This window comes from Lepisma saccharinum, chromosome 6, assembly GCF_977018435.1.
Source record: "Lepisma saccharinum chromosome 6, izLepSacc3.1, whole genome shotgun sequence".
Lineage (NCBI taxonomy): Eukaryota > Metazoa > Arthropoda > Insecta > Zygentoma > Lepismatidae > Lepisma > Lepisma saccharinum.
The window spans coordinates 24,372,808-24,387,694 of NC_139234.1; the positions used below are offsets into that span (position 1 = coordinate 24,372,808).

At 36.5% G+C, this 14,887-nt stretch overlaps 1 protein-coding gene across 2 annotated transcripts in view; it reads right to left on the reverse strand.

Moving 5' to 3' along the window:
• Positions 1 to 8,015: 8,015 nt before the first annotated feature.
• p (WD40 repeat domain-containing protein pink) overlaps positions 8,016 to 14,887 on the reverse strand; it is a 38,211-nt gene continuing 31,339 nt past the window's right edge. For both annotated transcript variants that reach the window (XM_083123650.1, XM_083123649.1), the window contains exon 7: positions 8,016 to 14,149. In XM_083123650.1, coding sequence (XP_082979776.1) covers positions 13,859 to 14,149 — 291 coding nt within the window. In that variant the 3' untranslated portion in view covers positions 8,016 to 13,858. The remainder of the gene's footprint in view (positions 14,150 to 14,887) is intronic.

Here is a 14,887-nt window from a genome sequence, read left to right on the forward strand (position 1 = left end):
TTGAAAACGCATCTATAGGGATCTTCCTTTATCGCCCTACCCTTTTCCCCTGGACCACGGGGCCCTTACTGCATGTCTCAACTTTTTGTCTGAAGTTTCGTGTGAACCAAACGACTGAAAATCTCCTCACACAAGGGCAGAGGACTGTAGAACCAACCAATTGTTTGTGAAAATATTGTTCAAGAGAATTCATTTACATTTCATTCCATAGTAACCACCAACTTCTGTTCCAGTTATTTATACCTCTTGGGTTAATAATGATGATGAGGATGAATGACGAAAACAGACAATGGACCGAACAAATACAATGGTACACTCATGTTTCACCCAGTGCTCTCTCGCCGTCCACTCATCCAATTAGGCTGCAGTAAAGTATAAATATACGAGGGTCATCCAGAAAAAAAGGAACGTTTTTGGTGTAAAACACACATGATTTGTGCAAAAAATTATGGTACAGAAACTACACACCTTACTCTACTTTTCCACATATTCGCCACATCCATTCAAGCACTTATTATAGAATGATATCAGTTTGTTGATGCAGTCATTGTACTCTGTTGCCGCCAAAGTATTCACCTGGCCCGTTTGTTTTGTATGGCACGACAGAGCCTTTGAAGCGTTTGAAAGTAGGCCTCAGCATTTATTGTTGCTTCCCATGGCAGAAAGTTAATGAATAAGATGCCTTTCCTGTTCCAAAATACAGTTGCCAGAACCTCTGGCATGCTGAGTGTTCATTTGGTCTTTTTTTGACTTGGAAGGCAATCGATCCAGTATGGTGCCACTCTACTGACTGACTCTTGGTTTTGGGTGTTGAATAGGCGACTCATGTCTCATCGCCTGTCACAAGCTGGTCGAGAAATTTTCTGAAAGCACTTTGCCATCCTTCAAGAACTCAAAGAGACTGTCACTACATTGGCAGCTATCGAGTACAATGAAACTTGTATTACGCTCTGATAAGTGCTTGAATGAGTGTGGCGAATATGTGGAAGAGTAGAGTAATACGAGGGGCGTACTATAACGATTTACACTTTATGTTTTTTTTTTTCAGGTCCCATGGTCCACCATTCGAGAAGTGAGGACTGGCATATGAAGCTACGAGTCCAGTCTACCGATTGCAGGTTGCAGTGCCCAAAAAGGAGGAGAGTACGCGGGGCGTGGCAGGACCTCGAACCCCATTTCAGCAATGGCCGTGGTTGATTTCCGACTGGTGTGGGAGTGTGCGTTGTCGTGTTGCAGAGCACTCCTTTTGCCCATTTTCCTGGTCGTTTTTTCTGAACCCATCTGGCACACACTTTCCAATATTAAGGTGATCGTGCACGATTCGCTGCAGGGTGTTTCTGGACAGGCCCGTGGTTACCTCCATTTCAGAAAACGTGATTCATCTGTTCTCAAGAATGACTTGGTCAATCCGTGTAATGTTTATTGGTGTTGTCACAGTCACTTTCCTTATAGAACTTGTCTCTTTTTCTGTTGATGTGCATCCTGTTTTCCAGCCTTCCACCTAATTGTAAACGGTTTTCCCTGAAGATGCATGTTCACCACACACTGCTGCCAATCATCTGTAAATCTCTGCTGTGGTCACACCCTCTCTCCATAGAAACCAACTTGTCCAAAGCTGACCATTATAATCGCTTTCCATGTTGTCCAATAGTCCGCTGACAATGATATACGAAACGTGCTGCTGTGTGAACACTGGGAATCCTTTTTGGGCACTGCTGCCTGTAATCTGTAGACTAGACCCGTAGCTTCATATGGCAGTCCTCACTTCTCGAATGGTGGACCATGGGACCTGAAAAAAATACATAAAGTGTAAATCATTATAGCTCGCCCCTCGTGTATGTAGTATCTGTACCATAAATGATTTGAACACATCATTTGTCATTTGTGTTTCACACCAAAGCGTTCCTATTTTTTCTGGATGACCCTTGTATATTCCCAGTAATAATCGATGTTGATATCATGAATCTGGCTACTCAGCATCTCTAGAGTGTCATATTAGCCTTCACGACCTGCCAACACCTTCACCTCCTATTCCCTACATAGAAAATTTATATTTTGTGTTTTAGGTTACCCATCTGGTTCAGAAGATTCCACTGGAGCTGCATTGCCTGCAGTTCAGAACAATGCTGCGAACCACTGGGAATGAAAATTCTACTTGAGGTGTATAAATATGTTATGCTTGATTGAATTTGGTTATTTTTATGTCACTTTCCTGCTACTTTTGGCTAATCGCAACAATGAGGATGCATGATAATACTGTATGATAAAATTGATGAAGGCCACTCACAAATAACACCCTTGCCCAGGCTGGGATCTGAAAACTGCGACTCCTGGCATCCAAGCACAATGTGCTAATCATTCTGTCAGGGAGGTCGGCAAATATGTTATGTATTTGTCCTATAATTTAAAGTTGTAAGCTTGTGCCTACCTGATGATACAGTGATAAAAACTTGTTTCTGTTAACAATCAATGTTCTTGTTGAAGAGAGAGACATCAACTGAATGCGGGTGTGTTGTTTTTTGGCACAATCTTAATGTGACAGTATTACTCCTTCGTTTCATGTTTCTCTGTTCCAAACATTCAGACAAGTAGATTCAAAAGGGCTTAAAATCCAATTATAAATTTAATGCACACAGTGGGCTCTGGACAGGGGCAGTGCTAGGACATGGGCTCTAGCCCACAGTATCAAAATATAATAGGCAAATTTCATGATAAAAAATAAATAAAATGAAAACCCACAGATATTGACAAATATGATGGTGAGGCTTTGAAGATTCAAACCCTTGCCTACTTAGTTTTGGATCATGGCCTGGATAGCGGAAGTCTGTAGTATTTCCATTAACACATTATACTGCTAACTACGAGGATTGCTCCAAAAGTAATACCTCCAATTTATTTATTTTTTGGACAAACCACAGCAGATACAAAAGATCACAATACACCATTCAATAAAGCCCAGTTTCAGCTGCAAGGCACTATTTTTCTATGTAATCACCACCTTTCTCTTCAAATTTTTGCCAGTGATAAACAAGAGCCTGTATGCCAGGCTCGTAAAAATCACCACCAACTGATTTAGTCCACTGTTTCATCTGTTGGGAAATGTTGCCCACGCAGCGCATCTTTCATTGACCCGAAAAGATGGAAATCTGACGACATGTGAATTCCCCAACAAAGAAGAAGTTTAAGGTGCAGTCCTCGTCGGGTAAAGTGATATGTAGTGTGTTCTGGGATAGGAAAGGGGTAATTCTTCTGGATTTCCTGAAGCGCGGAGAAACAATCAACTCTAACTGCTATACTGCAATGCTAACAAAGCTAAAGGCTCAAATGTCCAGTCAGAAGATAAAAGATGGAAACTTTATTCTTGCAGCACGACAATGCCAAGCCACACACGAGTTTGAAGACCAAGGAACACATCGCCAAATTTGGCTGGACTATCCTTCCACATACAGTTCTGATTTGGCTCCGCCAGATTTCAATCTTTTCGGGCCAATGAAAGATGCATTGCGTGGGCAACATTTCCCAACAGATGATGCCATCATCACAACTGTGAAACAGTGGACTAAATCGGTTGGTGGTGATTTTTACGACTGTGGCATACAGGCTCTTGTTCATCATTGGAAAAAATATGTAGAGAAAAGTTGTGATTACATAGAAAAATAGTGCCTTGCAGCTGTAACTGTGCTTTATTGAATGGTGTATTGTGATCTTTTGTATCTGGTGTGGTTTGTCCGAAAAAAAATTGGAGGCATTTCTTTTGGAGCAACCTAGGAGTTCATAATTTTTAATTACTGCTAAATCATGTGAAATGTAATTGAATCCAAAATATAATAAATTTTCAATATGATGTTTAAACTTGTGTAATTTCAATGTTTAAACTTCCAATTATTGCAAAATAAATGCTTGTTTGGATCACATGACAATAATGCCAGGTCAGTATAAAAAAATATATTTCGAAGATGCGACCACCCAAATTTTGGACAATCATTCACAGCAGAAAGTCTGCCATTGCCACTGGCTCTGGAGTTTACTCAGTCTGGGGGTAAAAGTGGTCAAAGCTTGGTGCTTCTCGTTAATCTAATATTCTCCATAAATGGTCACTGAGCATTTTTACACATAACACAAGTTTGAAAACACACATCATCTTGTTTTTATTAAACCAGCGACTCTTTTTTTACTTAAAATGACAATTCCACCTTACAATTGCAATTTCTCACTTTCTATTGCTCCAGGATTTTTCTTATTCCACATTCCATCCCATCTGGGAACACTGGAAATATACTCATCAATTTGAAACAAATTTGTCATCATGAAAGAAAAATAACAAAACATGTACAATTCCATAACACTCTTTAATCTACTCTAGAGAACTCAATCTCACATTTGTACAAAGCATTATCACATGACTCCTTGTATATACAAACCGTAGCAAAATGAACCAAGTTAAAGCTTACTAACATCATGGGTCTCCAAATTTACATTCAACACAGACACAATGTAACTGACTGTACATAAAAATGACTTGCATACGGATTAAGTGCATTTATGCAAAGGCTCAAATCATGGGTACATTGTTAGGGAACACTTCAAGTCTTTTGACATTATTTGATATGTATTTCAATCAGACATTTCCAGCTTAAAATCTCTACGAATTTTAAAGCTTACTAAAAAAAAGTACATCAATATCACCTCATGTTACATAACCTAATGCATTACAAACTTCATTATTAATTGTATAAACACTGATAAAAAGTAATATGAGAGGAGGCTGAAAAGTTCTCCACACAACCCCCTTTCCAAAAATAATTTACTGCACATTTCCATGGGTGTCCAGAAGGGGGGGGCCATGGTCAACCAAAATATATATATTTTTGACATATAATTTCATTTCAGCCACAATAATATGTGTTAATTATTGCATGAATATGATAAATTCAAATTTAAGCTATTTTTTTTCAGGGAACAACACTATTATTGGGGAAAATGTGCCTTGTTTGCCCCCCTGGGAAAAAATACCTTCCTTGTCCCTCCCTGTAAAAAATCCTGCGGACGTCCATGCACATTTCTGTAACTTTTGGCTAATAGCGAAAATGAGGATGAGTAGTGACATAATGAATTTGATGAAGGGACACTCGCAAAGAACACCAATGCCCAGGCCAGGATTCGAACCTGGGACCCCTGGCATAATAGCATGCTATGCTAATCACTACACCATGGAGGCCAGCTGAGTCATTGAAGGAACCAATGGCAGAGAAGAATGTGGATAGGTATTCTGTTTTTGCAGGACAATGCTCCCTCACACAAAATAGGGAAGACACTGGTGATTTTGAAGGCCTTGTGTTTCAGTGTATAACCATCCAAACTATTTACCAGATCTTGCTCCATATGATTATTACCCATTTTCCAACCTTAACACACTCAAAAGACAAGACAGTTTGGAAGAATTCAGACGTGATAGCAGCAACAGAGCAGTCTTTTGTAGACCATTTTTGTGTGTGTGTGTTAAAATGTGCAAGTGTGCTGAACTTCAGCGTGAATATGTGGAATAGAAAAAGTGGCATGGTTGTAGATCATTTCCTTCTTCATTGGGCTGAGAACTTTTCAACTGCTCCTTGTATATTACTGGTACAGTCATGGACACTTCTGGGTTGTAATGATACAATTTACTCTCAGCGGAGTCAGTAATTGTACATATTTGTTTTTCTGTTCATAACTGTATCTTTCACAGGTCAAATCATTTTCTTTTCTCTTTCTCATTGCACTATTCACTATAATAGTTCATTAAATTACACATAATTGAGATCAACCTATGAGCAAACACCTGATTGGCAATGGATGGCTCGATGCTGCTAAAATATTATGAAAAGAAAAACAACAAACATATCTCAGGCTTATCACTTTTTATAAATGTTTATATATTTAATCACGTTGGCACAAAGTGTAAGCTATGCAGTACAAAAATTTTATAATACATACTTTATGAAATTCTAACTCTTCTCCTTTTGAAATCTATTAATTACATTTTTTTCTGATATTTCATAAAAATGAAGACATGATACATTTAAATAATAAGATTGCTATAGTTACATTTAATGGATTTTTAAAAAGTTGTTTGATTCTATGTGAGAAGTAGAACATTAGTAAGGTCAGGGGAGGGAATTTGTTGAGGATACTGCTCCCACATTTAAAAAAAAAATTAAACATCATGGCCATAACCCCCTTCCCCCTACAAAATTTCTCAGCATACTACTGAGTTGGAAGCAATCACAGATTTTTTCAATAAGAACATAATACTTCCTTAAATAATATTTTTTAGTGGTTCTCAAGATATTATTCTGGAATTATCTTGCATGTAAGCCACATATATTCTTTTTAAAAGTTACCTTCTAGACCAGACCTGGGCAACTGGCATTACTTGTGAAAGAATGCTCTCGCATGCACACGTGGAACTTAGAGCACGCAGTCTTACTGTAGCATTGTTAAGAGGGATGGAAAGGAAAAGAAGGTATGTTAAGCAGCAGGCCTTGAGGTGCAATCCATAGCAGGAAGCTCACAGGGCATGGAGTGTGCATGAGGGTCTTCACAAGTGCATGTGAGTTGCGCACGACTAGATGCATGTTTAATTCCACAGCATGCTGGTTGCTAATAAAATCGTTTTACCAAAAATGTAATAAAATACAATAAAAGTGTGTTACAAATGCACAATTATTTAAAGCTTAAATATATTAAACATTCTTAATTGCTAATTTCTAAATATTTCTAGTTTCTTATAGTTCTGTATATTCTACAATCTGAACACAAAACACAGGTAGCTTTACAACAATCTTTTCTGAACCTTATACTTGCTTGAAGGAAATTAAATACAGTAAAAACTGCATATCCCGGAACCTCTATAAGAAGGAAACCTGTAAATACAGAAAAAAAGTCCCCAGAACGGACCGATTTTTATACCTGAAAATGACCTGCTTAAGGCGGAATCCTCCTTAAAGCGGAAACGGAACACCATTTAAAGACCAACGCGATGTTTTAATTCTCAGCAAGACGGAAATTTCTTCCTTTATTTTTTTCGCTGGCAAAAAAACAATGCAATACTGTAAGTGGAACACACCTCTGTTGCCACTCGCTTATCGATAACATTGTCGATATGAAAGAATGCGCTACAATACTCATAGCTGTTACGATTCCGTTTCTTTCTTTCATCTCTTACCCTCTTTCTCCACCTTACTTTGTCTATTTCTCCTCTGTTCTTTCGTCATCTTTCTATTTTTCTTGTTATCTCTCTTGGTTTCTTTCTTTTTTTTCTTCACTTTAATCTCAATCTTTCTTCACCTCTCGTATTCCATCTTTCAATCTTTCTCTTTCCCTCTATGTACATCGCACTACATCGCCAGGGGTCCCGGGTTCGAAAAGATACATAAGTACGTACTGTACGTTTTTACAATACTGTAAAAAGTGTACCAACATGTTGTGTAGTTATATAATTGTAATCTCTGCTATGCTTATTGCGACTGTATCGCATTTTTATTCATGTACGTACATGCATTAGTACTCTACATTATAAGTAATGCGAAATGTAAATCTGTCTTTCCATTATTTCCTGCAACACTCTATACTGTATTTAAAGTTAACCCTGTATAAGAAGTAAAACTGTTAAGACGGAAAATTATGTTCCGGGATAGACAGGTTTTACTGTATTAATAAGGCTATGTAATTAACTTTATTTTTACTTTTATAATTATTTTAAGTTAACACTTACCTTTTTCCTGTAAAATTTATCTCCCTTCAGCTAAGTGAGCAATAGGTTAGAATTTGTTTTGGTCAGCAAATAATGCATACATAACCAATATTAGTTCTTCTGTTGTATGATTTGTTGCTTTTTCAACATTTGAATGCCCCAAAAAAGACTCTTTTTCCAAGCTACACATGTAATTGCAGAGTATAGGCTGGAGCCATGATTATTTACACACAAATAGGCTATGCAGAATTGCATCTAAGTTTATGAAAGATTGGAAACTCCTACTGCAACAGTGTGTGGACAACTGGAACACCAGTGACACCTGGTGACCAAGTGTGAAAGCAACTGCAGACAACAGAAGTGAAAGTCAAAACATGAACACATTTGATGCATACAGGGAAGACCACACACACACTCTCTCTCTCTTAGCTTACAATACAGGTCAATGGTGAATAGTGTCATCAAAACTGACCAGAAATATTTTTTTCATTAACATGGAACTCAATAACATTATCTTTGTTCCTGAGACAAAGCTTGATATTGGTTTCTACATTTTGTATACTAGGAACATAAATTAAGTTTGTTTATGAACTATTTAAATGTTTGGTATTGTGTGTGTGTGTCATTTGCTATTTATAATTTGAAATATATTATACTTTATGTGTACACAAAATATATACTAGAAATAAATGTAAGCCAAAAATCCAGGTTCCACCAGGACTTAAACCTGAGTCTCTAGCATACTGTGCCACTGCTCTATAAAATGCACTACCTGGCAACATTGACATCATCAGTGTTTCATAGATAACAGATCTCACTGTCAAAGAGACAATTCTCACACAGGTAAAAACAGTGCAAGTGAAAAATTAGTCAAAAACAGTCCTGGCTCAGTACTTCAGTTGTTAGAGAAATAGCATGATGAGCTACAGACCTGCATTTTTAGCTTAAATTTATTTATAATACTTTATGTGGTAACCAATATTTTTATCCTCTACAATCTGAAAACAATCTTTCCTCATCATAAGTCAAACTAAAATAGAAAAAGGCACTCGCATGCAATTATTTATGTTACATTTGGAAGTCATGTTTTTTGGTCTTGTAACTTGTGAAATAATTCAGTACTATATCAAATCGATAATCTCGTTTGCATCACAGCAAATCATTAGAGAATTAAGTAAAAAAAAAGTATATATATATACCTAGAATTACAATTAAGTTAATCCCACAAAGGAATTATTTGCTACAAAGCTTTTGAGCACACATTTTGCTAGAACAGTATAATAGAGATTATTTCTACTTTGGGAAATGGTTGCTAATTACAGGCAAGAAACGACTGCAGGCAATTAACTTTGGTAATTAGCTAAAAAATATTTAAAAAATAATATATTTCACAGAAACATTTTCTGCTCTAAACATAATTCTTTGAGGCATGTGCATGTATTGGTATGTGGCAAGGCTGTGCAATGATAATCAAAATGGCATACATACTGGGTGTTACACAAGTAAAATTTGCTGTCTATTCAGTCGAAGATTTAAAGATTTAAAAAATGTGTCAATAGGTCCAGTTCAATAAGTAAATACAAAAACAGAAGAAAATCACAATATTATGACTTTACTGAACAATAACTATTAATAATAATAAATATTCCTTGTACATTTGTTTTGTACTTGCTCCTTGCAAAATAGATTTTAATCTTGTACACATTATAAAGCAATTGAGTTACCAACTGCTAAGTTGGAAACAAATATTCAGTTTTTATTTAAATTGAGTAAAAAACTGATATCATCAGAATACAGCTTGTTTCTTCAACTTAGTGTACAGAGCATATGTAAAGTTATAGCTCTTAATCCTCTTTCATATGAGGTGCCTGATCACACTAATCCGTCAGAGTAAGGACAATCAAAACTTGGAAGTGCCATATATCACTCCCAAAACTCACCCCACTCTTTGAGTTGTGGCAATCACCTACTGTGGTCTGCCTGGCTCACTAATTGCCTTGTGTAAAAATCTTTTATTTACTTCAATTAGCCAATACAAAAGTACAGCAACTGATCATTATGGGTAAGAGGCATTAGAGGTGACTGATTGAGTACATGCCAAGTTTGTTTCAGGTCTACATTATGCTCAGAAAGGCTATTCAGGAATAGAACAACAGTTTAAAATGAGATCTGAACCACTATACAGCTCTCCATATATGATTGCCAATTAACCAGTATGTGTGGGACACAGGGTAGAGTCATGTGACTTATTCTAGCAAAGGCATGGTCACCAGGAATTCTGGAAACATCCCTGACCTGTCTCTATATGCCTGTGGTCATCATATGTGGCAAATTGTATACACAATGTGACTTCACTGGAAATCGAACCTCGGGATGTACAGATTGTGCATTTCATCGCTAGTCAACTTGTAAATTTATGAAGAATAGTCATGAAAATATTGTCAAAAGAATGGAATGGAATGAAACTGACTGTGGAAGGACCACATTAAAATTTTCCTGTTACAGATAAAGAACTGATGCAAAATTTACTGGCACTGATAACCAATACTCTACTGAACCACCTAAAAATTGTGAATGTTCCAGGAAGAGCTAGATTGTTCTGTTCCCCTAATAAATTAATGTATGTTGCAAGCTGACTGTGCTTATTAGTTATTCTCTTCTTGCTCAAACATATAATAATTCCATGTAACTTTTGTGAAAAACACTTACTTATTCGCTTATCAATCACCTATGTCCAAAAGTGGCCATACACTTTTATACTTGGACTATTACAAAATTTATTAGAATATCAAACAATGTGAATGGTGATAGCATATTTGTACTATGAATTTAAGCAAAACAAATAAAAAATAAAATAGTAAACTGTTGTAGACGGTAGGGTGCAAGCGACGCACGAATACTGAAGAACAGAAAATTAAGCAGGTGCAAAAGATGGAGGAACAAAAGAGAAGAGCAGCTAGAATCTTCAAGGCACAGTCACCAACAGTGCTGTGGAAGGCCCCTTTTGTGGCTACCAGACCTAAACGACTCATTACAGGTATCCAGGAAGTGCAATGAAACACTCAGAAAATGGCAGAAAAGATAGATGAATTTCATATGAGGATCAAACGGAAGAAGCTGGAGGCCAAGATGGCAAGACTAGAGGATGCTCCTTCAGTATTTATCTTCACTGCAAAAGACGTTTGAATGTTCCGAGGAAGCATCCACTTCCAGTTGAAATCAATAAACAAAAAATAAACCAGGCCATGAATAATACACCTACTATAACAAAATCTTTCAGTTTTAAGGACAGAGATAAACTGATGCTTAAACAAAAACACCACCACATAATTGCTCCTATGCTTATATAACAGGGAGGTGTATGACCTCCATGTCGCACTGGATGTTTGACGTTGAGCTTATGTGGGCATTAGGCAAGGTTCGTGCGTCACTTGCACCCTACCGCTTACACTGTGTATTTGTGTAGTTAGTTTGATTTTTACATTCGGTATCAAAATGGCACAATTTTTAAACAAATTACAGCATATTTATAGAAATATCAGATTGATACAATTATTGGTAAGTTTACAGAAAAACCAATGCACTAATATGCTCAAACTGGCTGACACTGATCGAGTGCTAACTACTCTATCCCATCCATAAAACTGATATTATCCACAGTACACAAAGAAAGATGCAAGAGAGAAAACAATCTTTACATTCTGAGCTAGAATTTCACTCTGAACATACATCAACTTACACATTACATAATCCACATGTTTCAATCCAAGAACTGTGTTAGTAATAACGTGTAAAATTTCCCGAATTATCCCCCATTAGTATCTAATAGTATTGTCATCAGGATTGCAAAATATTTTTTTCCCTCATCCCTCATACCTATTGGAAGATATTACAATGAAACTTGGCGGACGCATTACGTACAGACCGTAGTATTTTTCAAGGTAGATTTTAATTGGATACCTATATCCAGGGCCGGTCCAGAGGTCCAAGTTACCAAAAGGGATTTTTCGGAGGGAAATTTCCTGAATTATCTCAGATTTCCTTTTCTTCATATTTGATGTACACATGTGCGTGGTACCATTTGAAAGCCTGTTCTATTCTGAAGAGAAAGATGTATGAACCATGATACTCGGATGAATTGTGCTGAAGCAGTAGCTACTTAAAAATATTACTACGCAAACTCAGAAAAAAAAATACACAGAACGGGAAACCATTTTGTCAGAAAATTTCACAGGGAAGGGGTTAAGGATGATTTGTTCGCTTCTCTATCCTACACCTAGCACACATGATTTGCATTGTTCATACATTCCACAGTGCCATACGGTGCCTCTTTCCATTTGCATATTTCGGTTTCATGCTGGTTCCTCATTCTCATGAAAAAAAATAGTTGTCGTGACTTATGCCCAACCTTTGTATTTAATTCAAGTTTTAAGGTAAAAAATACTATTTGCTACAAAACAATGGACAAAATAATAAGTATTGCTACAATGATGGTTTAAAAACTAATAAATATCTTGCATAGAAATGGTGGTGCAAGTTTTCAAAATGCATAATGTGTGTTTCGAATCCAAGAATGGTATCTTCCAGGAATTTTAAGCAATGTTCGTTTATGCAGTATATCCATTTTAATTTACCAAAGTTCTGTAAGCTTATTCCTCACACAACACAAGATTGGTGTTGCATACACAAAAAAGTATTGACTCATATAATGACCCCATTTTCCCTCGCATACCATTGTTGTGATAAGATGATTTAAAATTGATTTCTCACTTTAACCTTAGGGTCGGTTTCATCTTGCTACACAGACTACATTTTACAATAAACTATTCCACATTACACTGCTTGCAACATTTTAAATAATTATAGCACTAAGCAATGCAATTGTCCTCACTGGCACAAAACAGGGTAACCATGGAGGCAACACAAAAAATCTCCAAAATCACATTTCAAACACACACACAATTTCTTTTCTAACTATTTTAACAATTAAAATAAAAACTCGTATTCCTATTTCTTCTGTGCCATACTTATTGCATTTTTTTTACTAAATAATAAATGACCTGCACAATTGATGGATTCAGAGCGCAAGTGGTGTATAACTCCACTTTTCATGGAAATGGTGTTATATGTAAAACTTAGAACTGTGAAGTATCAACAATTCAGTGCTAGATCTGCTAAGTTTCAAGTACTTGCTCATAGAGGCACCACTAGGTTTGTGCTCCAACAACTAAACATAGTACTAAGTTATTTAAATGTGCTTTTTTCTCAAAACTGTCTTGAATAGAGTTACACCACTTGTGCTCTGAACCGCTCAATTGTTGATGGGTTTCAAAATATCATTGTGTTGATTAAAAAGTGAGTGATTGACATAGATCAAATAATCATTAAACAATATGCATAGGAAACAATTTAAGCAAACAACACACAAAGAATAGCGGAATTGTGAAAAGTAGGTACCAGTCCGGTGGTTGAGTTAGTTCAGTGGTTGCTTCGATTTTGCCACCAAAGTTTCAGATTTGAGTCTGAGTATGCCATTCATCCATTTCATCTAGTCATTATTCATCGTTACAATTAGTCAAAAGTGGCAACAAAGCAACACTAAATAACAAAAACAAACAATAACAAGTAGCAGAAAATTGTGGTTAATATAAATTTGGAATAAAACATTTCATTATACCTAATGAAAAGTTCTACTTTCAGAAAAAATTAATATCTTTGTAACTCCAACTTTTCTAAAATTTCCAACATTGTGACCATACACTGCAAATTTATTTGCCTTACAGACTCTTGTAAAGTTCGACAACATATATATACACACTCATTCTAACTACCGTTAACGTGTTCCCATATGCAATAATGGCACAATTTGCTGATAATGCAGCAATAGAAATAAAATATTATAAAAAGTACCCACAAGGAAAATATCATCAAAAGTCTAATTTACATAATTAAAAAGGATGCGGGGAAAATAGAATGAGACCCACATATTTCAAGAAGCATATATCAATTTGGTATAAGCCTATCACAATATACATGAACACCGCATGAGCTTAACAAAATAAACAATGCACATTATGTTTCATATAGAATATCATTCACCACTAATTAAGAATTATATGCCTAATTTCATTTTGATGATAAGGCTTTCTGTTGAAATCCACAAAGCACGCAAGTGTTCTTATGTTGACGAAGGCACACTCCATGATAGGAGTGTGCACAATCTAAAACACTAACCCCACCTTCGTGCAGAAGGATTGGGGTGCATAGTGGCAGTGAACACCATGGGCAATTTCCATTTGCTAAGTCTACACGAGCACCCCAATGATGCACTTGGGACTGTTCTGGAAACATACACTTTGGTAACTTACCTTGTGGCAGTAGGTCCTTCTTCAGGGCATCCATCACCTGAGATCCAACCTGCAACGTGAATACGAAGCAACATGTTAAAATAAACTCACCATGCTTATGATTTTGTATTACTTTATAATCAACTTTGCTGAAGAGAAAGAGCTTAGGCAGCTTTCAGACTGAAGTAATGAGTGGTGCACGACAGGTGACACACGTCACTTGGAAATGAACCTTCAAATATAAATATAACCTTTCGTACCAAGTGGCACAACAAGCTGCACATGTTACTTGTTGCTCAGACTGAGCTCAATAGCATGCACCATGTCGCCTCAGTCTGTTGGTTGTGTATGTGCCATAAATACTTATTTACAGATTGGAAGGTCTATGTTGCTTTTCACTTCAGTGTGCAACTTCAATGTGGCATGTCACTTCCCACCTCTACCTCTGGACTGAAAGCTGCCTTAAAGAACACATTCACCCAAAAAAAAAAAAAAATAAGAAAACTTAAAACCTTGGGAATGGTTTGGTTAGGATAAATGTAAGATAGCAGTACAATTATTCTCGAGAAAGCCAGATGGGTTGAATCTCAGAAATTGATGAAATCATACATTATTTTTAATATATTCAGTGCCAGGATCCCACTCATTTGGTAAAATAAACTCCAGGTAATTCTGAAATAAATTTCGAAACCATTCTGTGATGTTTAAGCATGTTAACAACCAAAGTTTTAAGGATTAAACTGCAGCTTGCTATTCAAGAGCATAAAGAAAAGATGATCCAACACTATTAAAAATAGACTATAAACAC